We start from the raw sequence: 26,697 nt of genomic DNA on the forward strand, positions 1-26,697 counted from the left end.
GATCACAACAAGGCCAAAACTCTAAATTTCCCTTTCACTGCACTGCTTGCAGATGTCTTTCCTTTTGTTCCTCTGTTTTGATGTCAGCTGTGGCGGCTCGAGCTGCATTCTCACAGCTGTCAGCTAAAAAGCAAGGACAATCTGGTATCTCAGTGACTCATACTGCCGAGCCCGAGGATAGGACCCTCTTAAATCTGTTACCTCTCTCCACATCTCGACCACAATGATGTTTTTTCTTTCCAAAAGCACTCCAACATGTCCTCTTTTGCCTAGTTTCTCTCACGACACAAACTTTTCCCTGTTTAAATCCTTAAAAGCACACATTTTGCAATTCTTGGTTCTCTCTAAGGTGGGTATAGGAGAAGTTTGCTTAGAAAAACTAATTTTTCCAAAGCCCTTAATTTATTTTATGAAATTCATTTTTCATTGAAAAACAAAAAAAGTCCATCTCTGGTTGTTTACCATATGAGACCATTTATATGTAGTCTTTGCAGAAGTAAGATTCACTTTATTCATATTTTGTTACTGGAGAGTCATACTTTCTTGTCATTTTAAGATCCAAAAGATATTTTGTGTCTGATGGTTGTTTGGAGGTTTTTCTTTATATTTTGGCTGCTTTTTAACCAATTTTATGAGCCGCAAAGCTCTGTACTGCAAGTCCTTCAGAAAAATGATTTCAGAAACTCAAGGGAATTGCTTTTGTCGACACATAGCACTCTGGATAATATTTCTTCAAATAAGTTCTTTAGCCATTTACCAAAGAAAACAGTTAACCAAGGTTTGAGCGACAAAAAATGTTTGTTTTTTTTCAGTAACAAGATTACCCTTCGGAGATGAGCTGAAAAACTGAGGCAATGGGCAATTTCTGTGTTGGACTTTTTTGTGTTCCTGGTCCTCAAGGGAACTGTTAATTCAGGCTAATAAAAGTCAGCGACATTTGACTTGCATTAATTATTTCCTTTTAAGACAATGCACCGTTGGTGTTGGGTCTAGGATAACCATATTTTGATTTCTAAAAAACAGGACACTTGACCCAGTCGTGAACCACTTTGTAATTTTAAACATGTTTAAATTATCCCTTCTCCATGTGGTTACAAACAATAGTTAAATGGCAAACTTCAGATCGGCGTTCATAAGTTTATAAGAATAAAAATGATTTTAAAATCTCTTTAATGTTTTAATGATAGAAATAATGACTCCTCTGTGTTAGAAAATTAACCTGTATCATTAATAGCTCACTTTTTAAGTCACAATGTAAAAATAAATGCACAAATAACTGGAAGAACCTGAGAAAACAACTATTCTTATTCTTGTCTCCCCATGCATATTTTGCTGTAGAGCAGGTAGAGTATGAATAAATATACACACACGTTTTGCACAGTTCTTGAGGTCACCATTTTCAGTTGCACACTTCTTTGTTTTTTGATTATGCATTTTAACTAATAAATGTACAGTATCTTTTCTTGTGTTGCAAATTGGCCGTTATTACACTGTCTTTCATATATTTCTTATCCTTTTGTTTATCTGCTTGCTTCCATTTGCGTTTCACTCTGCTGCTGGTGCAGCTGAGTGAAACGCTACACGTAACAAGATATCTGGGGAAACGAGACATTTTTATGCGGCTGTGCCTTTCAGCCACATAGGGCGTTATACATCCCTGAAAATGAATGATTCTTAAAAACCCCGGCCGAAGAGGAGATTTATAGACGCTCCTTTTTTGAGCCAGCGTGTGTACATGAAAAGACGGATACTAATGTCCGGCTCATCACGGTCTGTGACGACTATTGCTGCGCTGCGTCACAAATGTGCAACCATTGCTTATACACTTGGCCATACAATGAAGTTAAAAATGTATTTTGTCGGAGAGGTGGTGATTATTTTATTTTTTCACATTGCTTCAGACACTTTGTATTTTATTTTACAAGGCCAACTGCTGCAATGCAGTGAGGGTCAGAGGAGAAAGAGCGGTCAGAGATCAGCTGCATTGCTGATCTCTGAGCAAAAAGAGAGAATGGGGGAATTGAACCTACATCCTCTGCATATGAGGCACCTCCACTACCACCCCGGCCTGAAACCTGAAAACTGAGTGTTAAAAAGAGGTGCTGTGACTTCAAATAAAAGTCCAACTTTTAGCTTCTTCAATGACCCGCTTAAACATCGGCTACTTTTCTGCAAAGGAGATGCAGAACGTGAAAAATATTTATATTTTTCCGCCCCTAGAAACAGAAATTATTAAAGGCGTAGTTTGAGGTCACCAGAAACTTTCAGATTTAAGCTGAAGAGTACAGATGCTAAAAGACAATCGATACTCAATTTAGCTTTACCCTTGGAGAGTCATTCGTCAAAGGCAGCAACATACCAGGACTGACTGGAATGTCGCCTGACAGCAGGAGTGGTCAGTGTGTGGGATGAAGACCAATGCCACCTCTTGGACAGCCTCATGGTGACTCTTATCTGTCTGAGCTGTCAGAGCCGACGTTCAAACACATCCTTATCTGTCCTCCACCCTGCCTCCCAGGCTCCTGCATCCAGACTGGAGGTCGTTGCTGCATTTCAGGCGGATTCCATCTGGCACCTTGGTGAAATGCAAGTCCAAACGTTGTTCTGCTGAGGTACAAACAGCATCAGAGATTAATAACTTCATTCTATCGAAGGAATTTTCTCCAATTTGAAAGGAGCCTAGACAAACCTATTAGCAGCTTTTTTTAAAAAAAAAAAAAAAACATTGCTCAACCTCTTATATCTTGTTGCTCCTCTCTTGTTCTAAAAACAACTTTAATTGCCTCAATTGGGGATTGGAAAACAAAGTTGTTAAATTTTTTCTTTTGTTTTTATGGGTATAAATGGTAAGATTTTAGAAGGGGATATGCTGGTGAAGATTCTCAGTCATCCAGGTCATGGTCATTAAAAAAAAAAAGTAGAAAACAAAACAACTGGACTTGTTTTTCGTAGTTGAAGACGTTTCGCCTCCTCTCCAGGAAGCTTTCTCAATTCAAAGGGCTTCAAAATTTAAGAGGGGAATCAGTTTACAGATAGGTGAGTTCAGTTCAGCTGATATGAAAAGAGCTGTGAAGACAGGAAAATTAACAACAACCCTGTACTGTATGTCTGCAGTTCAGTCATAGGGAGGAGAATGTTTCCATTGGTAGCACTGCAGTCATGGGAAAAAAAACAAACATTCAATGTTTTGTGTAAGAACGGTTCGCAGTAATAGCTGGAAATTTTCTGTAAGACTTCATCTGTCTTTTCACATCATTGTGGGATAATGTTTGCCCACTCTTCTTGACCACATTGCCTTAGTTCATTGAGGTTTGTTGCCATTTGCTCGTGCAGCTTTTAAGGCTCCACCATAGCGTTTCAATCAGGCTGAGGTCTGGACTGCACCATGAACACACTTAGGCTTTTTTCCCTCCCTTTCAGCATGTGTGTCCTGGGTTTTCTGCTATTTTTAGAGTGTTTGTCCTGTTGGTGATCCAGTTTTGGCCAACCTTCAGCCTCTTGATGGATTTCTAACCAAGAATACTTTCATACTCAGAAGTTCCTGGTTTACTCACTAGCTGCAGGCCCAAATCAAAACCCTTCCACCACCGTGCTTGATGGTTGGTGTGCAACGCTTGTGCTGATGGTGTTTTTTTGTCCAACATGGTTCTTTACATCAGAGCAAAACGTCTGAACTTCAGCTATACAGAGGACATTTTTGTTTATATTTTGGGGTTCATTTTGTTGGAAACCTAATTTATGCTGCCACATTCTCTTGAGGAAGAAAAGCGGTATTTTCTTGACAGCCCTTCCAAACTATTTATACAAGTTCTGTGTTTTGCAAGTCGTGGTCCTGAACCCAACTTGCCAAGCCAACTGAGACCCAAACAATCCAAGAAGGAGCTTTTGCGTTTTTGGCAATATCGATGCAGGATCTGAGTTGGGCGGACAGCCACCTTTGTGAAGATTGGAAACTATTTTAAAGGGTTTTTCCACTTATGGATGTCCCCATATGCAGCATGTTCCATAACAGAAATGTGAAGTTCTGATAGACAAAACACAGGAGGGCTATTCGGAGTACCAAAAACTTACTGTTATCTGTCATGAATCACAGATATGCATCGGCTTGGTGTAGAAAAGGAATTTTCTTTTTAAAAGGTTAGTTCATAACGCCTCACTGACACTGAAAATGGCAAACACAAATCCTCTGTCTACAGTAAAGGGCCACATTCAGGAGCACTAACTGCTGTCTGATGCTTTCACTGATTAAAAAGAAAAAATTGTATTTTGTAGTTACTGACTGGTCAGTCACCTGTCAGTTTAATCATAGTAAAAACCTGCTTATTCTGGTCTCCATACTGCAAAAAGGGAGCTAAAAGTAAGTAAAATGTTCAAGAAATAAGTGTATTTGTTCTTGATTTGAGCAGCTAAGTTTAAGATTTTTGCACTTAAAATAGGAACAACTCATCTTCATCATCTTATTTCAAGTGCAGTATATCTAATTATCTTATTTTAGGGGTCAAGATACCCATACCCTTGACAGATAATCTTATTTTCCTGCTATTTTCTTATTTTAAAATCAAGGACATATACACTAATAAGGAATTTTTACTTACTTTTAGCTCCCTTTTTGCTGTGTGGATGATTTTTTTTTTTTCTGGTGCATCTCTATCAACAAAACTTCTCAGAATAATCTGTAGCAACAAGTGCTTCTCTAAAGAAACTGCTGCTGTCTTTCAATCTTGTGTTAACAGCCATCTGCATGCTTCAAACCAGCAAATCACTAAAACTCACTTATGGGTTATTAAAAAGCCTTTATTTAACCACCACCTGGATGCTACTTTCAACTGCGATGCAATGAAAGCATCAATGATTTTCAGTGTTAACCTTTTTATAACAATTTTTTAATCACATTAGACAATATGGGCTTCTGACAATAGTTCCCCATTGTTGGAAAAAGGGCAAACTTTTCCTTCGTGTACCTTAGAGCCATCAACTTGTATTTTTCTTTTATGCCAAGCAGAGCTGAGGAAACAGGTGATGAGAAGACGTGATGAAGCTGTTACAGCTGTTTGTGTGTATAAAATCAAATCCCTTACTTGGGGAAACCTCTGCATGGGTGCGAGTGAACTCCTGTTCCCATGCTCATCCAGTGTAGGAGTTTAGCACTAAACGTTGCACCCATTAAAAAACGCTCCTGATGTTGCAAACACCCAAGTGTTGCTCCCACAACAAGTCAAGGCCACACAAGGAAAAGGTTTCTGAGCTCCGGTGAAGTCAGAGCAGCCACGCCGGTGAAAGGAGGAGCAGAAGAACCGTGGGAGGAGGGCTGGCTTAACCGGAGTGTGTTAATTTGTATCTGGTGCTGTGATGTCTGAGGGGAGGGCTGCATTAGAAAGCGGTGGTCCGTGGAGGAACGAGGAGGGGGGGGGGGAGTCAGGTTTCAGCCCCAGTCCCGGTGCTCTGAAGCTGCCTTTGTTTGACTGGGAACCAGAGGGAGAGCAAGAGTGAGGAGGAGGAGGAGGAGAGTGAGAAGTTTTTAGTTTGGAGGCAGTGAAAGAGGGACAGAGCGGGCTCCATCTCTCTCTCTGTCACTACCAAATAAATGAGAAGGGAAAATCTAGTGTGGATTTAAGCTCACCATCAGGGAAGATGACTTCACGGTAAATGAAACACGGCATATTTTCTGTAAGAAAAAAAAAAAAAGCTCCATTCGGAACGTCTTCAGTTAGTTTTCTGACTCTTGAGTTGTGCTTCTGTGTGCAGCATTCCTCCCTGGTTCATTGGATTATCTCTCCTCGTCCTCCGTTTGCGCGGCCATCACTCCTCCGCCTATCAGCTGCTGGACGGTATGTGCGCTCTGCCTGCTACTACTGGGAAACTTCTCCTCTTATCCTGCTGGTGGAAAAGTTTGTGTTTGATGAACATGCAATGAAATTAGTGCAACTTTGCTTCATCCTTTGTTGGACTTGGAATGTTTGAGTTTTGTTGGTGCTCTAAATCTGGAGTTGTTGCTATACACCTTACACGAGAATTGCAGAAGAGCAAGCAAAGGTGTTTGATTGGATGAATTACTTTTGATTTTCCTGCATAGTCTCACCAAAAAAACAACAACAAAAACACACATTTTCTTACTCTGAAACCACCTTGCCTAAATTTCTGAGTGAGTTGCTTGAAACTTTCTGCAGGTCTGAGGTGGTTGGAGGACACGGTTTGTGCATCAAACACAGATGCAGCTCAGAGGATGCAGATTTGGGCCGGTTTTTAGATTCAATGCATAAAGCACGTTTTTTTTAATGGAAAGTGGGAGTGTGGATGGCAAAACAAAAGCCTTCATGGAGCTCTGGGAAGTTTGCACTTCATTGCTTGGAGCTTTACGCCCTGACAGAGTGTATGATGATACCTTTGAGTGCCGTTGCTTTATAATGACTTTTTATTATTTATGAGCCAATGTGTTTCTCTGAGCCTTCTGCACAGCCTTCTCGATACTCTAGAGAGTTTAAACCTAATACCTTCACATTGGAGTGTATGATGACATACCTGTTAGTGTTACTTGACAAGGATTTTGATTATGTGCCAGTGGGTTTCCCTGAGCCACTGACAAAGCCTTCCTAAAGCTCTGGAAAGTTTGCTCTTTGTTGCTTTTAGTTAAAGGTCCATAAGACTGTCTGCTTAGAAACTTGCCAGGAAAATGACTCTATGATGGTTTTAGTCATGTGGTTGTGTTTATTGGACTTATTGGACTTATTCTGCAGGATGCTAAAACTCCTTCCCCAGGCTTTGGAAAGTTTTGCCTTCATGGTTCTGAACTTGGAGCGTACGATGAAGTCCCTGTTCATCCCGTTGTTTTTTTTTTTTCACAGCCCCTGATTCATTTTCTACTTCGTTTAGGAGTGTTTCCTCAGCTTAAAGCACATTTTCAAAGTGTGAATAGCTGATCCATCGGCACACTTCAACATGTTTTCATTTAAGACCGAAAAAGGTGGACGTTTTCTTTCCCACTGCACATAAAAAAAAATTGCAGTGCACAGAAATCCTGAAATCGCCCGTACTGTTTGATTAAGGTTGGAGAAGATGATGTTTCATTTCAGCAGTCTCTATCACGGCCTTCTGATTGACGGGCAAATAAGCCACCGTCGCTTTCGTCACTAGGCTGGAATCCGCGTCGGCATTTTGCAATTTTTCTTCGTGCATTTTGACCTGGGACCCCTGATGTCACAGAAGGCCCATTGTCCCGGCCCAGCCAGGTGATTGCCGGGTCTCATTAGCTAATGTGGCACCCACAGAGATTAACCGTTAATCTGATATTTTGTTTTAAACACGACTAAGGCTGGTGCTTTCGAAAACCAGATCCCCTTTAAAGAAAACTCGAATTACGTGCAATGAGTGGAAAATGATCTTAGTGATTGTTGCCCTGTTACAGCTATAAATGTCAAGGTATTTTATGTGATGCACCCACACAGAGTAGCACTATAGTCTGAAACAGGAGATTGTTAATCAGAGAAGCATTCAAGAGGCCAATGGTAACTTTGGAGAAGCTGCAGATATCCATAGCTCAGGTGGTGCAGTTTGTCGACATGAAAACTATCGGTAGGGCATCCAACAAAGCCCCTTGAAATCCAGTTTTCTGCAAACCAAGTAGAGGAGACAAAGTGGTTGTTCAAGAATGTAACACTATATACCACCACAAACAAATGACACCACTAGTGAAACACAGTAGTGACCGCATCATGCTGTGGGCACATGTTTCTCCACTGGGGACAGGAAACTGGCTTTTCACATCAAACCCACTCAAATACGTCCTAGTTTGTGTTTGTAATGTGGTCTAATGTAAATCGCAGCCCCCTAATAAGTCAGAGGGGTGTGAAAACTTTTACAAGACTCTTGATAGTTGTATGTAGAGTGGCAGGATAAGAGAAAAAGTTCTGGGGCCAATATCCTGGGCTCAGTATCCTACAGATGCTGGCCTGGAGCAGTGGCTGTGTTGTCAGGCTGTTTGTCTCTTTGCCATATTTATAATCCACTGCCATGATTCAAATGTTTCTTCAAGGAGGAGGAGGGGGGGGGGGTCTGTGTGTGTTTGTGTGCTGGAGTATGCAGGATGACTCGCCAGAGAAGGCACCAGGGACAAATATTTCCAGGCTGCGTGCTGTAAATACTCCTGAAAACAGTGCTGTCACCACAGCAACATTCCCATTTCTGGCCTTGATTTTTGAGAAGTTGGCATAATAATTTCACCCTGTTTGGAAAAGGGCAAATACTTTCCTACAGGTTCGTCTGTTACCAGCGTATCCGGGAGGACACAATTTTCACCGAACAACACTCTGGCTTTATTTCTGACAATTTAAAAAAGAAATCCAGGACTGCCATTCATAGAAAAGGGCATCTTTTGATACAGTAATGCTAGATTTAACTTTGCGACTGAACTGAGCTACTTAGGAAATCAAATAATCGATTATTGAAGTTATTTGGGGAAAAAAAGGCAGCAAATGGAGCAATTGAACAGAACTATAAAGGATGAAGACAGAAAAGAGTTATCAACAAGGGGATGAAGCTTTTGATTGGTTGGCAAAAAGTGAAGACGCTGCTTTGAACTCAGTCGTATAATCTTATTCCATTGGCAGATAATCTTATTTATCTGCTCAAATCAAGGACAGATGCACTGATTTTAAGAATATTTTACTTATTTTTTGCAGAGTAAGTGTTTTACCACATACAGATTTACACTTTCCAACACATACCTACACTGGCTATACACCCAACTAACAGTGATGGTGCTCTCCATCTGCTCTACACATGATAATTATTTCCAGATGATAAAGATTTTAACCATCTGGGACACTGAGGGCGCTGTAGCTTTGAGGGGATGATGAAAAACACGATGCGGTTGTTGGTGTTAAGGTGGTTATCCTAAGCTGAAGAACGACGATGGTAGCGACGAGAGGAGGATGAAGAGGTCATCATGTAGATAATTGAGTAAACTGTTTGTATGCACACAGAGGAAGGACGTCGTTCAGAAGCGACAGACTTCGTCTACATCCCAGATGTCTTGTAAAAGAATGGGTCAGGTTTTTAAAGTGGGGTTCTGCGGAGCTTACAGCAGTAGACTGCTGTCTGAGTTACCTTAGTCTGGTGAAATGTAGGCAGTTCTCACCATGAGAAGTGAGCAAATGTCTAGTCCTAACGGAACTGTTTCCACTGCAGATCACTGCCATTGTGTGAATGTTGATTTATAAACCTTTAAAAACTATATTTCCCAACCTTTAATTCATTCTATATCTTTATAGCAAACCCTGGCAACCTGTTCTGTCTGGAATTGTTTTTTTGTGTGTGTTTTTTGTAGGAATTAAGGGTATCAATAAATGTGTTGCTGGGATTTTTGTATAAATATAATAATAATAATAATAATAATAACAATAATAATAATAATAATGATAATAATATTAATAATAATAATACATTTAAAAAATATTTTTCCCTCTATATACATTTGCTGAAATAGTGTTGGATTTTTATAGCTTGTTTTTGTGCAAGAATCTGGGCTGCAGCAATGAAAGCTACATTTTTTTTCAGCTTTTTTTGCACATCTTTACGAGGGGCACCAATCACCGTGGAGTTTGCTGTAATGCTGGGAGCTTAAATGCCTCAAAGGCTTGTCATCGATTCTTTAGAAGCCTGTAAATCACCCACCAACACGATTCAGGAGTAATGGAGCAGGATAATATTTAAAACAAGGGAGGTCAAAGTGCACAGAGGCCCAGAGCTGGGAAGTCTGCATTGCGCCTCCCTGACTTACATCAGATGTTTATATGTATAGAATCTGTGGTTATTTACAGTAAAAATGCGTCAACTCACAGTTTAGCATTAACGGGTAGTGTGAAAAATGTATTTTAATTTAGAAGTCGATGATGAACCATGTTGCAGTTTGAATGGCATTGCAAGCAGAAGTTTGTAAAACAGCATTTTGGATCCACGACTGATGTTTCTGACACTGGGGTAGTTTTAAAATGAGAGCAATTTGCTTCCATCAGCTTTCCTCTCTGGTGATTTTAAGATGGCAATCTGCCAAGGGTAAGATACTGACTGCTAACAACCACAAAAAAACTTAATTGTACTTCTTAGTCGCAAACTTTTAATTTATTCAAAACGGCAACAAACAAAAAACAAAACGCTTCTAAAATAAAACACAGACCGAAACTTGAAACAGTTTTTTGGTTCTTTTGATATTCAAGCAGCAACAATTTTCTGTTTATCAGACGTTTGTTTATTTGAAGGTTTGCAGATGTTGTTTGCCCCTCCCAAGTGTTTTTCCTTAGCTTTTGTTGTGGCAACTTGTATCTGGATTACAGTCATCTTGTCATAAAGCAGGCCAACAGCACTAACTTTTTAAACTGGTAATTAGTTCATAATGCAATTAACAAAACCTTTAGTGGAGCAGACCAAGCTCAGCCAATTTTGGCCTCTTTAGTTCATTGCCTTTTTTGGCTTTCACAATACAAGTCATGGGTTGTAGGAAGGTAGTTCGCTGCAGATTATCTGACAAAGTCTGTTTAAAACTAATTTCGGCCAGCAAAGATTATGTGAAAGGTGAGAAAAGGTTACCTCCTGGAAAGATTATGGACGATAAAGCATGTTGCACAGTAATCCCTGGAGATTAGGTTTCGGTAAGATTTGTCAGCCGTTCATTGCTGACTGGGTTTAGGGAAATATTGTGTTCATTCACATCCATGTGGTCATGATTGTGTTTTGGCTCCGGTTTTGATGTAGGTCATCTGGAAAGCTGGCCTGCAGAGTCAAATCCAGAGCAACGTCCAACTATGATTTCACAAATAGGCAGGAATAAAAAAAAAAAAAGGCAACAAGAGGCTTTTATAAACTGAATTTTTCCCTATGTGCTTTCTTCCACCCTAAGCTCATGACATAATATACAACTGAGTCTGAATGCATCCAGCTTCTGCACAAGGTCTTACCGGCAACATGCGATACAGTGCAGGTTTTAGTGGAAAACATGTCGCATAACTGAACTCTGTGCACCAAAGCTGGGACAAAATATTAGAAATCACCCTGACAACCAGTAAATGTTTGCCAATGTTGGGGAAGAGGGGTCAGATGTTTTCTAAGCTGTCTTTGTTTTATAAACTTGAATTTTCATGTCAAACATATTAGTGGTTCATATGAAGTTTTTTAACAAAAATCGGTTGCACTCCTGTTTATTTAGCATCTGCTCCGATAGTTTATGACTCAGCATATTAGAAGCAAAAATGCGTTTTTTCCCCTCAGTCCACTAAAAGCAAGTCATCTGCTTTTATTTAGATTTCCTTAATGCAGAGTTCAGTGATGTTTTTTTGCCCTTTAAGTCTGCTGAAAGGATTCCCTTTGAGAGCTTATTAAATTCATATTTATTGTTATGTATTTCTGTCTCTATTAGATACTGAGTCAAACCATTGTTGTGGTTGTTGACATTTCATGAGTCGGCAAACTCAAACTAAATCAAGATGTTCTCTGTTTGAGTTTCTGTCCAAATGCAGTCCACTATGTTGGTGTTTGGTTTTTTTTCGCCCTCCCACCACAAAACAAATTAAATTTGATCTGCAAAACGTTAAAAGTTGTCCAAAATGTCAATGAGCATTTAAAAGATGAGCATGACATTAAACTCTCCATAGCAGGGTCTCAAACTCTCTCACTCCGACTATACAGCAAAGGATGCCAACTAGCATCAATGCTAGCACATCCAGCTGCGTTCAGAGGTTACAACGGAGGCAGTCAAAAACAAAAGCACAGCTTTGTCTAGCCTGTGTTTACATGCTCCGTGCGCTTCTTCCTGTAAATATTCCTTGTAGTTATCCAAAGAACAAACATGAGCAGGTAAAATACTTTGTATGCTCTGATCCATGCCTTGCTTGTAACTCTGTGGTGCAACCTTTGTCTCCAAGCACACCGCATTACGTGCTTCCTCAGCAGTTGACCATGTGACTTCTTGATGTCGTCGGCGATCCTTCACAACCACCTTCTGTAAAAATATCAAGCTTTTTTTTTGATGTTCTGCTCATTTTATAGAATAAAGCTGGAAGTAAAACAAGTGGATATCGGCTACAAATCAGACTTTCCACTTCGTACAGTCTGCAAATAGCTGCTTAACATTAATAACTTTAAACATGTATTTTTAAAAATACTTTACATAGGCCTAATTCTTACCTCCCTCTCCCATTTGCTCAGCCCCAATTGTTGTCTGTACCTGACCTTTCCCCTTGGAGATCCACGTCCAGCCCAGATTTTAATGATGGTGGTACTGCCTGCAACTACAGTGGCAATAGAACTACCATTCAAAGGTTGGATCTTAACAAACAGCAGATAAAGAAAGCGACGGGTTGCATCATGAGCTGAAGTACAAAAACAATCGCTGTTATGACGAATTACAATGCACACAAGGACACTAAACGACATTGATTTCCAGGTTAGAAATCGTGTTCTTCTTCTGTTGTAAGTAAGCTCTGTAGGAAGCACCCCATCATCGCCCCCGTGAGGCTGTAGTGAAAGCAGAAAACATATGAGCTCAGCCGAGCTAAGAGTGGTGAGTCCATATACCTGCTGCTGGTGTGCACACACATGTATCGGTACTTCAAAGCCTTTTTAAACAAGAGGAAAATAAATAATTTCTGAATGTTGGAAGTAAAACCTTTTTAGACTTGAGTATAAATTGACTTTAGGAAGCAGCACATGACTAAACTGTACTAATCTTCTCACGACGTTCTTGTGAAGCCTCTTTATAAATACTCATGATATTCTGAATTACTATTAGTGTACGAGCTTTCCGTGCAGCATCTGTCTTGGTTGCAGGAAACCTTTTAGCATAAGTTCACCTCTGGATCTGGCAACATCAAAGGGTTTTATCTGAACATCCATCAACCCAGGCTGCAGATTTTGTTGGATGCTCTCAGCAACCTTTGGTTGATGTTAACATGTAATTGTATTTAATTACCCAAATGAGTGATGATCCAGGACCTGTTGAGCTGGCCCTATAGGTCAAATGAGTGCAATGTGGTGGGATCTGGTCTTTAATCCTGTTAGAGGAACAGTCTCATAGAAATGTGGCCTGTTCTAGTGGGACAACACCTCACTGATCGCTGCTCTACATAATCTGTGCATTGATGGCCATAGCTGCAAATCACCAATGCCAAAAATGCTACATTTAAAAGAAAATCTAAATCTAGATAAGGCAAGTCGAGGCAAATTTATTTGTATAGCACATTTCAGTACAAGGACAACGCAAAGTGTTTTACATGATTAAAACATAGGAAAGTAAAAGCAAGTAAAAATAAACAGGAACATAGGAAAATGGAAACTAATAGCAAATATTAATGATTTTAAAAACAGTTGGACTACAAACTTAAACTAAGGATGTTTCAGTTAACAGTTTAACAACAGTTTAACTAGAACAGTCAAAGGCAATCCTAAACAAATGGGTTTTTAATCTTGATTTAAAAGAACACAGGCTTTCAGCACTTTTGCAGTTTTCTGGATGTTTGTTCCAGATAAGTGGAGCATAGGAACTAAATGCTGCTTCTCCGTGTCTGGTTCTAGTTCTGCAGAGTAGATGAAGCTAATTTCATACTGTTTAGTCTAAGCAACATGTTCTTTTGACACTTTTCTTGGAAGCGTACCAATGAAACCCAAGACAGATGCGAAGAGGAATCAGTTAAGTACATTTTCAGATGAAAATTTAAATGATTGAATATAGAAATTCTAGGTTTTTTCTCCCCCAACAGTGACAAAATGACCTGTAATATGAATAAATCAGTCAAATGTTTAGTATTCTACCGGCTAAATGGAATAGCTTAACTTGTCCTGGACAGGAACAAGTCAGTATTTTAGGACACTGGGCCAGTTTGACGGCCGGTCTTACAATGAGACGGATGACTCTCTCTTCAAAAGCACAAAGACAGGATGTGTTAATTATAGGAGGGTCGGTGTGTAGGAGGCTAAAGGTGCGACGCCACATGTCACCCTGACCTCCTTTTTAGTTGACACAAAAAGTCCTGGAGCTGGTCGTAAAGGGATCAGAGCCAAACGTGTGAATCATAAAAGCTTCACGTGTTAGAGTTGTCGTAGTAGATGTGCAAATTCCAAAGATAGCTTATCTCTGCTTAAGTTCTTTTTAGCTTAACATCAATGAACACTCACACAACTCTATGATTGACCATCAAAGAGTTTTTCTACTAAAAGTAAAATTTTTCCTGGATGTTTTCATCTCCCAATCTTTTGAAATTAAGGCAGATGAAAGATATCAAACATAAAGGCAGGTTGCATCTACTCTAATTGCTTTAAATCAATGTTTCTCTATGAAAATAAAACAAATGTGAGGCCATCGTCACTAAAATTCCGTCACACACCTAAAAAATACAAATTGAGTATTTTTCACCTACCCCAACATGTAGGTGAAATGTTCCTAGGAAATACTTGAACATTCATATTGTCTGGTTGGAAAAATGTGGCCCTGATATTCCTTATTCCCAGATAATTAATCCCACCAACATTCCTGCTCTCTTGAGGTTTCCTTTAGCCCACAATTATTCCTTTTCCAAGCCTTGAATTCCTCCATAAAAAAACAATGGGTATAGGACATTTTGTCCTCCGCCATCATCTGTCCAGGGGTTTTCTTTATGATCAAATGCTTGCTGAGAGAGAAATATGTCCCAGACCAGCTGGAACAACGTATCTGGGGGGAAATGTGTCAAATGGCAAAGTACTGCTGAGTGAAGACTGAAGCGGAGGAAGCAAAGATGGATGGGAGTGAGCAGAAAATTCCTCTCAAGAGCAAAGTTGGTGGTGATACAGCATCTACAGCATTTATGGTGATTAGCCAAAAAGCAGCACATCCAGCCCGAATCTAAAGGAATTCAGGAGCAGATGAGGAAAACGTTGCTGACATCCATCCATCTGGAAAAGGTTGTAAAGTCATTTCCAAGGTTTTGGGACTCCAGCAAACTCCAGTGAGACCCATTAACAACACTTGAAGAAGATATGAAACAGCAGAGAACCTGCCCAGGAGTGGCCGGCCGACCAAAATTTATCCAAGAGGGCATCATTGACTCTTCCAGGAGCGCATACGAGAAAACAAAATGTAAAAGGCTAAAAAAAGTGGATTTTGCTTGATATGTCCCCTCTAATGTAAAAAAAAAATGCTACTGTTTAAAACAACAGAAAAGATCTCTCTTACATTTACCAAGAATAGTCTTGATGATCCACAAGACCTTTGGGAAAAAGTGTCGGTGGACTGATGAGACAAAAGTTGAACTTTTTGGAAGGTGTACTTTTCTTTCTGTCCTGTGAACACACCACTTCAGTAGTGTGATGACCTGAGGCTGCTTCCCCACCTGTGATACTCGCTGTAATTGATGCAACTATTAACCCATTAATCAGAAGTCCCTAACTGAGAATGTCCAGCCTTCAGTTTATGCCTTTTAAGCGCATGTGTGCTTGGATCTTGCAGCAGGATGACAAAAAGCACCCCAGGAAGTTTACCTATGCGTTCTTTGAAAAACAAATGGAAGGTTTTCGTGTCCTAGATGAAGTGCAGACCTGGATTTGAGTGAGATGCTGTGGTGTGACCATACCATACCAATCTTTATTTTCAAAGCAATTAAAAGCAGCCAACAGCTGGAACAAAGTGCTGTTTTGCTGCAAGCTAAAACACATCAATTAGTAAAAAAAAAAAAATAATAATGTATGAAAACGCTTAAAAGAAACAATAAAACCATTTAATAATGGAAACTAACTATAACTACTTGTAAAAGCCAAAGAATAATAGAGGGTTTTAAGGTGAGTTTTAAGAGCCAGCAGTGAAGGAGCCTCTCTTGTGTGCAGGGGCAGGTTATTCCACAATTAAGGAGCAACAATGGAAAAGGCCCAGCTCCCTCTAAGCTTCCTCTTAGACCTCGGTACCGCCAGGAGATGCAATTCAGCTGACCTGAGGGGTCAAGAGGGCAAGTAGGGATAAAGAAGCTCAGAGGTATGGTGGGCAAGGTTATTCAAACAAAAAAGGTATTTTAAACTGAGCTCTAAGACGTACTGGGAGCCAATGAAGTGAGGCCAGAATAGGGCTAATATGCTCTGTTTTTGGAGTACCTGTTAAAAGACGTGCAGCAGCGTCTAGAACCAGCTGGAGACGAGAAAGCAAAGACTGATTCACTCCAACATAGAGTCCGTTACAGTAATCCAGACAGGATTATATAAAAGCATGGAGCAACATTTCAATGAGTTGTCTTGACAGAATTTTAATTCTTCCAGCTGCCTTAAGTGATAAAAACATGATTTAACAACTGCTCTGATCTGACCCTCTAATTTAAAATCACTAACTTAAAACCCAAATCAGTGACACTTTGTTTAAAATATACTGTCAGGGGTCCCAGATCAACAGTACAAGGGTCAACAGGAGCGACTTGGTCTAAACAGTATTACCTCAGTTTTCTTAATATTAAAATCAAATAAGTTCAGGGCTAGCCAAACTTTAATGTCTTCTAAACAGTCCAGCAGGGCTGCACCGAGAAGTCGTCACCCTGCTTTAGGGGCAGATAGAGCAGACAATAGTCAGCATAGAAATGGAAAGGAACTACATATCTACTGAGGATGGAGTCTAAAGGCAATAAGTATAAAGAAAAGAGGTCCTAAAATTGAGCCCTGTGGGACTCCACATGATGGAGCACAAGACGATTCAATGTTTGAAATGCTGACAGATCGGCCCGGTACAATCTAAACCATCCCAGTGCAGTGTGCTGAATGCCTACTTAATGATGTAGACATGATATTAAGGTATTGTGGTCAACAGTGTCTAAGGCAGCAGTTAGGTCAGAACCAAGACCGTGTAGGTACCAGAATCCCATGCCAACAATATATCATTGACAACTCTTAATAATGCTGATTGAGTACCATGACGAGCTTTGAAACCAGACTGAAAGGTTTCAAGAATGACATTTTTATCCAAGAAAGATTGTAATTGACAAAAAACAATCTTCTCTGAAATGTTTGAAACAAAGGGAATCTTAGAAATGGGTCTATAGATTAGCCATCGCAGAGTGATCTAACCAAGGTTTCTTAAGAAGCGGTGAATGTGCTGCATGTTTAAGTTCAGCAGGAAGCACACCAGTGCACAAACTGCAGTTAACAATGGTAAGGACATATTACTGTGCAATACTGGGAAAGACCTCCTCAGACGGGCTCTTATTGGTTAAAAATTCCTGCAGGGCGGCTCAGAAAACAATTCTGCAAAGGAGAGTGGGCCAAATGATTTACTTTTAGGCTTCTCTGGGTAGCTTTATTCCTTCAATAGATTAAATAGCTTATTTTTTTTATATTTACTCTGTAAGCGGCAAATACTTATTTTTACAGCACTGTATGGGAGGTCACCGTTGTTAAGGTCTTGGTTGTGGTTTAATCACAAGTCATCTTGGGCCTAGTGACCTCTTGATGGTGAAAAAATGACATGTCTGCATGGAAGACTACTAACAACTTCATAATCTCGGTGCGCTGTAACTCCAACTGGTCTCAATTAACATGTTTTCTTTCTACGGGTGGCCATATTAATATATTTTTTTTTGGGGGGGGGGGGGGGGGGCGGTTATAATATTCTTGTACAACAGAAACCTCGTGGGTCAAAATGTGGAACTTCTAGCAGTCTGGGAATTATCTAACAGGGAGGAAAAACCATCGCAGGCGTCTCAGTGCAGCTGTATGGAAAAGACAGGAGGGACCTGAACGTCGCACAGCAGTGAAGCATCTGAGTACGTGAGGTCATGGAGAGCGGGGCAAACGAAACGCCGCCCAAAAACATGTACGAAGATGTGAAGCATCATTTTTAGTCTGGTATCTTTGCTGAAAGAGAAAACCAGATCTGTTGTCAGGAAAGACGGATTTATGATGCCGTGTTCTTTCTTTTCCTGTTCTCTGTTTCTAATTAATATTTTTTTACTTTCAACGCCGCTTCCTCTAAAATGCTTTTTGTTTCTTGGAAAATATTACGTCTTTCTCACAATTTTGTAATTTCCCCTTGCAGATTAACTATATTGTAATTCAGTCGTTGGGCGAGAGGCAGGGGAAAACACGGAGTTGCCAGTCCATCACACAAACAAAAAGGACAAACAACTTTGCACACACACCTAAGGGCAATTTAGAGAGACAAGTTAACAAGTATACCTTGTTTTTGGTTCTCTGCCTTTTCTCAAATAGTCACACAATGATATGCATCAATTTTACTTACAGAAATATATTTCTTTTTTGGGAAAGAAAACCACTTGATGGCATCAAACACAGGTTCAAGATGTGCTCTTTCCTCAGTTTCATGCCTAATTCTTCCCTGTTAGAGTAGACTGGTCCCATTACCAAGTGGCTGTGATCTAACCCGAGGGGATCGTGTGCCTCATGGTTGTTCTTCTCTTTGTTTCACATGAATTTTCTGCAGGTCATAAATATCTGCTTCAGTAAACTTAGTGAGGAGTTTTTGTTTTTGTTACTTTACTACCTGCAACACATCCAAATCCTCTGCTTATGAACACGTGGAGTTAATTTCACTCCCTGTTATCAGCAGGCTCTTTTGTCATTGATTTATTGATCGGTCGCTCCTTGATTCGTTCTGTTCTTTCTTTATTCTGTGGGCTTTGTTCAGAAAACCTTAACTTTACATTCGCCCTCTTCCACCTCGATGTTATTGACTTATTTGGGTCACGAGATCATCGCTCACGCGCCCAGAGCCTTTAACCTCCAACGCTGCGCTCCTCACAGTTTGCTGTGATGCTGTTTGGAGCTGCGTCTGCTGTCTGGTTGATGGACGGCTTGGGGAAGTCGGCAGAACATCTCAAGTTTAAACTTTTCACCACAGAAACTTAATCTCTCAATCACTGATTTATTGTTTTTTTTTTTGTTGTTGTTGTGTCCTTGACTGCTATTGAATGATATTTGACGGTGACAGAAAAGCGTTGGATGACTTTTCGTGTCACTATAGAGGGATCAGCGGTAATGTGTGGGTGACGGGAAGCATCTGTGGGAGAATCAGGTTTCCCCCCCCCACCCCCCCCACTGGGAGGTGGGATTAGCAGTGCAGCGTGCCTGTGTGTGTTCAATCAGCTGGTCTGCAGCTGTGTGGTTCGTGAGCACACTGCTGACTCACTTCCCCATCGTCTCAGCAATAATCTAATTAACAGACCGGTCTTAATTTACCTTATTGTTTCACCGCTGCTGTCAGATAAATGCCACCAAATGTATTTCTAATTTCTTTCTTCTCTCAGCCTCAGTATTCATGTTGCATCCATCATTCACGCTGTTGTTGCTTTCTTTGCTTTAACAAAAGATTGGACTTTTCAAGAGTTGAGGGAATAAAATAATTTGTCAAATTATTATATTTTTGCTGCAAGATCTTTTTTTGTTTTCAGTATGTGTTTTGAGGAATTTAAAAAAAAAATGCAAGTATTGGTTTAATGCTTAACTAACTTATTGATTAAACTATAGAGGATTTAAAGCCCTACTTTGTACTCGTGTTGATGCAAATACAACTTTGTAAGGGTAAAAACAGTTATTTTTTTTTGCAGTTTTAGGTTTCATTCATATTCACTCATCTCTGCACGCCTGATCGTGATCGTGTTATTGTTTCCCTCTCTGCCTTGCAGAAGTTCTCCACATCTATCGGATTGTGAGGATATCTGTAGTTCACATCTCTTTTACATTGAGCTCAGAGATTTCCAGTTGGATTTTTTTGAAGCTCAGTCATACATTTTAGATTTTGCCAAATGCTTGGACTCACTGTGACCCAGGAGACTGAAATTCATCTTCATTTGCAGCTTTCTTGCAGACACCGAAATTTTCCTGGTCAAAACTGTCTGGTATTTGGTGATGATTTTACTTAACCTGACCCTCACCAGATGGATGTATTTCCACTGTGCTCCACATGGCGTCACACATCCATCTGGACTCGTTGCCATTGGGAGGGATTTCAACCACATAAAACGGACAAGCCAATCAGGGTCGCCGGGCAGATTTTCGTAGATGTGACGAATCAAAGTGACTGTTTGGATTCAGACAACAATGGCAGTTTACAGCGAGCGGAAACATTGATGCTGCTATTTCATCATTGTCCAATCTATCGAACATTGATTCTTTAAAAGAACACCAGAGAACGGCTTTTGTTTGTGGAAACGATGGTTTCGGCCTTCTCCCCACCGGGTTTGGCAAAAGCTTGTAGCGCGTCAGTAAATATGATGGACAAGTGGTTTATCCAATCATATGCAAGGATTTTTGACAAGCCCCTCCTTCTGAAACACAGCCTGACTAACTTTTGCCTCTCTTCGATACGGCTGAAGTTAGTCTGGAACAGTAGTAGTTCCCTTAAAGTTTAAGATAGTTTTTTATTAAATCGTGACACATGTTCCACAAGGTGTTTGGAAGATTTTCGCCAGGCCTCCTTTTGTTTGGAAGAAAAGGCTTTTGCCCTTTTGGATTACAGTAAAGGATGCAAATGGCAAAATAATCCTACTTCAACAGCTGAACTGTAGCTCAAGTTAATCAGATTCAACATAACCTAAGAGGGCTAAATGCTGAAACTGAATCAAAAGATGCTTCGGCTAAGTTCAAAGCCGTGAATTTTTTACATATCCAGGTTCTTGCAGCTTTATTTATGTTTTCCTTAAACAAGCTTGTTCGTGTTAGTTGAATTGCACAGGATGCATGTAGCAAAGGTGGAAAAAGCTTTATAAATCCTTCTTAGGGTACATTCCTTCATGGCTAAAGTCGTGCATTTTAACTGGGTTGTATGCTCCATAATTTGCCTCTTACAAACATCTAATGTGCAAAGGTTTTAATGTTGATAGTCTTGTTTACTGCACAATATGTGCAGTAAACATAGCATGTGCTATAAAGAGACTGATATTAAAATTTGGAAATATGGATCTCATTTGGGGTTTGTGCTTAGGAGAATAAAAATGTAAATTTGTAGCCGACTGCAGCCATGAACAGTAACTCTCAGCCAAATAGTGAATAAAACCAGAGAAGGACTTGGAGACATTTCGTCCGTTTAAGGAAAAATAATGCTGTTTGATCAGACGCTCTACTGAAGCACGCTGACTTTTGGTTGACAGTCATCGCTGAGTGATTACATTGTTCTTTAAATACTGCAACATTTTCCACCACACATCAAAGTATAATGAAAAGAGGCTGTCATTTACTCCCAGAAAACTTAACCGGACAACAAACAGATATGAGCTGCCGGGCCGTTATTCACATTAAACACCGTGTAACAAAGCTGGGGCAGTAAATCAGTAGAAATATGACACATTTTGTGTCTCACCATAATCAGGCTGTGTTTGATTGGCTTCTTTGAGTATCCATCACACACTGAATCCCTTCAGCCCTTTTACTGACCCAGACTGGAAGCTGTTGCATGGAGGGAACTTCTGTTTTCCATCAATCTGAAACAAATCTGTGTACAGTAAGGAGAAATAAAGGTAACAGATGTGAACAGCTTGTCGGCGTGTTTGTAAAACAGCGCCTGTGTGATGTAGAGTGGGTCACTCTGATCCGGCTGAAACACCCCTGACCTCATCGGGACCTCCTTGACAATGAGTGGAACTGCATATTTTGTATCTTACAGGCTTTAACTGGGTCACACAGATGTTCAGTTGATTTAGGATGTTGGGATATCCAAGGCTGAGTCACAATTTTTCAATTTCTGTACGGCTGGATCTAAACTGTGCTGCCATCAGTGCAATGTGGGCTGTGTTTTGTTCAAAGCAATCAGATTTGTTATTTTATTCTCATGCAGTTGCATGTATGCCAATTTATGTGGAGGAATATGAAAGCTGCATAATTTTACTCAGTTGCCCATGACGACTATATTTGTGCAGAAGCGTTGGCCTGAATATTTCCAGTAGGGCTGGGCAATAGGAACCAAAAATATGTCAATATTTTTAGGCTTAATATTAATATACGATATTTATCTCCATATTTATCATTTCCTAAAGTAATCATAAAAAGCATCTCTGAATCAAAGCTTTGTCCCAAATGTCTCTCAGGGACATTTTTTAACAAACAGCTGTAGAAAAATATGAGAAATGGCTGAAACATAACCTACTGGAATACACAAAAGCATCATTCTAACGCAACATAGGCCATCTCGAAATAAACTGTATCATCTTATATCTCTTTTTAAAATCTCGAAATATTGCCCGGCTCTTATTTCTAGTTTCTAACCTTCACTCTTCGTGGGTTTGTTTAGATAATATTTCCTGAATTTTTTTTATTTGAAAGGTATTTTTTTCTTTAAAAATAATAAACATTAAAGAAATCTGAAAGAATAGAGCATGAAAACTCACTGTGGAGCGTTCAGACTCCTATAGCTTCTCTGAGTCGCCTGACAAAATGATAATAGGGTCAACCATTAGTCCATGCAAATTATACAATCTCTTTTGGGTCAAATAAGTAAAAAACTATCAAAATCTGGGGCAGCTAAAAAAATAAATAAAATCAGCTCCCAAACCAATCAGACAAATTGTTGATCTCTAGTCAGTTTTTGTAAAGCTCTGACCTGTCAGTACCAAATTCCAGATTATCCTCATATGACTAAAATAATAATGTTCCACCTACCTGCCCTAAATGGTTATTAATAATGTTTAAAAGGTGATGTCCCACGTGTGAGAAAAGTTGCCCTAAAGCAGTGTTTTACCATCTTAAAGTGAAGAAATATGATTCGGCAATGAGGAAAATTAGTGTGATTTATGAAGTTTAAACCTCAGTCTTTGTATTTCCTAAAGAATATAGACCCTCATCATCGCTACTTTAAAGATTTTGAAAACGTTTCCAAATCCTGGATTTTTCCTGACAGAGGTTGAAAGTCAATGTCGAAAACTAAATTTAAAAAGAATAATAGCATTGAATAAATCACAACACATTGAAGTTGAACAGCCAGAATGAACCACAAACATGCTTCTATAGATAAACAAGACTTTTCCTTTTAAATGCTCTCACACTCTTAAACTCAGTGACACCTCAATGATGCTGAAGACTGTTGTTGTGAATTTTTAGCACTTGAGTATGGTGTGTTCTCTAATTGGGAAACAAGATCAGAATTTTGAGTTTCCTATTGAACCATTGCCGTTAATGACTTTTTGAGCTGAACATGGTCGGGTTTCTCCGTGCATCTCTACTTTAAATCAATCTTTCCCAGACTTCTCAGCTTCTGACCCAAAACAACGCTACTAAGACTCCAATCCCCAATTATTGCTCGCTCAAGTGTACAAACTATGCTCCAAGCAATGTTTATATTGCAGATTTTTCATTTGGAGAATATCTCAAGACCCTCCGAATGAAGTCCTGACCCCAACTATGGGAACCGGAGCTCCAAAAAACATACAGGAGTGTTCTCCCATGTGTGGCACATGCTTGATGACACTGCTGGAGACTAGTTTCCCCGTGAAGCAGCTGAGATCTGAGATAAAATCTTAAAAATAAGTATAAATGGCATTGGATTGTAAAAACAGTCTGGTCTGCTTTAAAACACCAGCAGCTTTAATTACTGTTGTAACGTATTCAGAAATGGAAATGTCATTAATGCATTTTTAAATATCTTGGCTGTCTAGAAAACTCTTTACCCTTTGTTTTTATTAAGGACTGTATTAATTTTCATGTGAACTTTGCAGAAGTTTTCAAATTAGCTTCAAGATGCATTCAAATTTATTGAAGACCTTTAACTAACTCAAAACTTAAAAAATAATCTCTTTTGATGCTTTTTTGTGGCTGAACATCAACAACAAGCATTGTGGACATAAGTTGAATCTCAAATCTGCTATTTATCTCTCTTTTGGAGTTTAGTGGTAACTGGTAACATTTGCTCTCTATATATCATGAGCAAATTAGTGGAAAATGAAGAATATTGCAGTCAAACATTAGGTTATCTACTTTTGGGTCAGACTGATAGGGTTTTGATCAGTCACACAAATTAGGCTTTTGGACACCTAATTTCCAAAGTTCTGCCAATATGCAGCAATTCATACATAAAATACGCTCTAAAACTAAATGAAGATTTAGGTCTTTATCGTCCATCTAATTGTTTATATCCCTGAACACAGTCCTGAAAACTGGTAAATGTCTGTGGTGGTTCAATGGTTGGGCTCATTTCACGTTTCAACAATTAAATCGTTTAATGTTGTTACTTAGTCAGACTCATTATGTAAAAAAAAAAAACCCCAAAAAACCCTAAAGGTGTTTGCACATAAAACTGCATACAGCTTTGTAATAATGGAAAGTTGGAAGAATGGCTTTATGGAAAAATGTGGTGAGTAGCAGGGTGGTTGTATCTGGCAAATAGGCCTTAAATTAAGCACAAGATTGAACTGTGTGTGTAATTGTCTGTGTTTTTTGCTGGCTGGCTGTGCAGCGTCTCTGCTAGAGGACAGTTTTAAACCACACACACAGTGGTGCAGAATATTTTCTTATTAGATATCTGTGAAAATGCCAGTAGATTTCTGTCGGCAGATTTTTGTGCATACATTCCAAAATGTTCTTAGAATCATTTATTTTTTATTTTTTGCATCCACTTTTTGAGACTGAATTGAGCTCAAACCATAAATCAAGAGCTTTGTCCCGTTTCTGTTTGAACTACATCCCCTCATTGCCTGGTTAGAACCTGGCAAAGTGGTCAAGGAGGAGAGATCCAGTGTTTTTTGTGACAACTTGCTCGTCTCTGGTGAATTCTACTTATTCAGCGTGCAGCGGTGGCTCCTTTAACTCTCACACTGGCAGAGAAGTGAGAGCTTTGGTCCAATTTTCTGCTCAGCAATTTAACACAGACTGGGAAACAGCTTTGCTTTTCATTTGTTGTTTAACATCACCCTCAAGCTGTGTTTTAAAAGCTCTTAGCACAAAGTAACCAGATTTAGAGAGCATATGTCTCAGATTCACTTAGAAATCTGTAATATGAGCTATAACCAGAAGAGAACGTCGTTATGGTCACTCATTGCTTGCGTGGGGTTTTTGTGCAGAAGTACTTAACTTCATAGTGAGCAAACCGAGAGGAAACCACATGTTTTTGGTTGGAAGTAATTGTTTCCTATAAAATGTCTACTTCCTATAACATTTCCACTTCCACTGCCAAAGGCATGACCCTACGCTTAAGGGCATTGCCCATTTTTATCTCACTTAGTGTTCTTCTTTTGTAACCGAGTCTCAATAATAAGCATTTTAGACACAAGTTGTGTTGAACTTTGGCAATAACAGTAGAGTAAGAACAATGTAGCACCGGTAGTGCCGAAACATTGCTGAAGAGTGATAATACAACATGGAAAGCTGAATTTGGGTGTCCTGACATAACGGCGATAAAAGTAGTGAAAACTGAAATTAGAGTTCATAAGCTGAAGATTTATCCATTATAGGCAGATAGGGCAATCTTTCCGGAAGTTTACCCAAGTCCCTGTTAGAATAACTGAGCATGCGCAAGACCATCTTACCTATTCTTCTGCGCCTCATGGGGATGGTGTGATTAAAAAATCTCCCAAATCCACTCTGGTGTCATTTCTTTCTACTGAGGCCTTCTTCTTCATATAAACTTCTGCTTCTTGGCTCTGCTCAAGCTAGTTGTCATAGTCGTGTTTTAAGTTCAGGTTTGGGTTGTTCCTTCCCTTAAATCCACGATTGACGTTGTTTACTGATTCATGGATTGTCTCCACCAGATAAACTGTTTTTGTGTGAGCTCACCCAGATCCCCTGCGCAGATCATCTTTGTAGTAAAAGTGCTCCTATCTATTTCTGTGTTGCCGCATATCTTTCAACATGTTGTCAAAATAGTTATTTTTCTCTACAGTTTCAAGAAAATAGATAAACATTTGTCTACAGCTATGTGAGTGAAAGCCTAAGGTGTAATTTATGCAACAACACAATGAAAGTATGTCCCTCTTGTTTTAGGGGACGTGACTCAAAGGGCTTTTTGTTTCAGAAAAGTAAATTTTAATAATACTTATCTGCTTTCAAAAACAAAATACAGGCCAAATTTGGCCAAAATATATTTGCCTTTAATGTGTCCCAAGCTAACTGAGCATGCTAATGCTAACATGTTAGCTGCTAGCGGCTAGGATGCGCCTTCAGCTGAAGCGGCCGTGTATTTTGACCCATTGTGACCCAAACTAGAGTAAAAGTTCTGTACACGTCTTGCACTCCATATTAGGACACATTTCTTGCGAGTGTATGCTGGATGAAAAATTACAGCAGAAAGACTAAAAAGCTCTGCAGAATATTTCACTCCCTGTAGCTGTGGTGGACTACCGCGTTTAGTGAAGGAATCATGTTCTCATGTTTTATGGCATCATTATTTTGGGTCTGGCAGAACAACAATCTCTGGAAAAACTCTGAACACGCTTTGATGTTTATGAACACATACAAACTCTCTTGATTGTTACCATCAGTGCAAGCCTTTTATGCCTCCAATCGGTACTTTCCAACCAGGTGTTTTTATCGTTGCCGCATTTGTTCTCAATTTGTATGGATTATCATGACAAAGTATAGGCATGGACAATTATTTACGTCAAAAGGTTTCATATGGTCCACATAACAAGGCTGGTAGCAGTTTGAGTTGAAGCAGAAACAATCTTGTGATCATTCGGATAAATGGCAACCCTGAAGAATGTTGACAAGGTTTTATTTAGCATGTTAAAACCAAAGCCCTGCTCTCTCTCTACATATATAACTATA

At 39.5% G+C, this 26,697-nt stretch overlaps 1 protein-coding gene and 1 long non-coding RNA gene across 2 annotated transcripts in view; one reads left to right on the forward strand and one right to left on the reverse strand.

The window, feature by feature from the left end:
• Window positions 1–5,390: 5,390 nt before the first annotated feature.
• LOC105931187 (collagen alpha-1(XVIII) chain) overlaps window positions 5,391–26,697 on the forward strand; it is an 87,635-nt gene continuing 66,328 nt past the window's right edge. The window contains exons 1-2 of the mRNA XM_021320141.2: window positions 5,391–5,642; window positions 5,746–5,828. Of these exons, the coding sequence (XP_021175816.2) occupies window positions 5,632–5,642; window positions 5,746–5,828 (94 nt within the window). The 5' untranslated portion in view covers window positions 5,391–5,631. The remainder of the gene's footprint in view (window positions 5,643–5,745; window positions 5,829–26,697) is intronic.
• Window positions 5,840–25,478, reverse strand: LOC118556810. The gene is made up of 3 exons (XR_004927381.1): window positions 25,461–25,478; window positions 21,308–21,439; window positions 5,840–5,874 (listed from the first exon to the last, which is right to left on the reverse strand). It is a non-coding gene; the product is annotated as an uncharacterized LOC118556810 (long non-coding RNA).

Source organism: Fundulus heteroclitus, chromosome 21 (assembly GCF_011125445.2).
Source record: "Fundulus heteroclitus isolate FHET01 chromosome 21, MU-UCD_Fhet_4.1, whole genome shotgun sequence".
NCBI lineage: Eukaryota > Metazoa > Chordata > Actinopteri > Cyprinodontiformes > Fundulidae > Fundulus > Fundulus heteroclitus.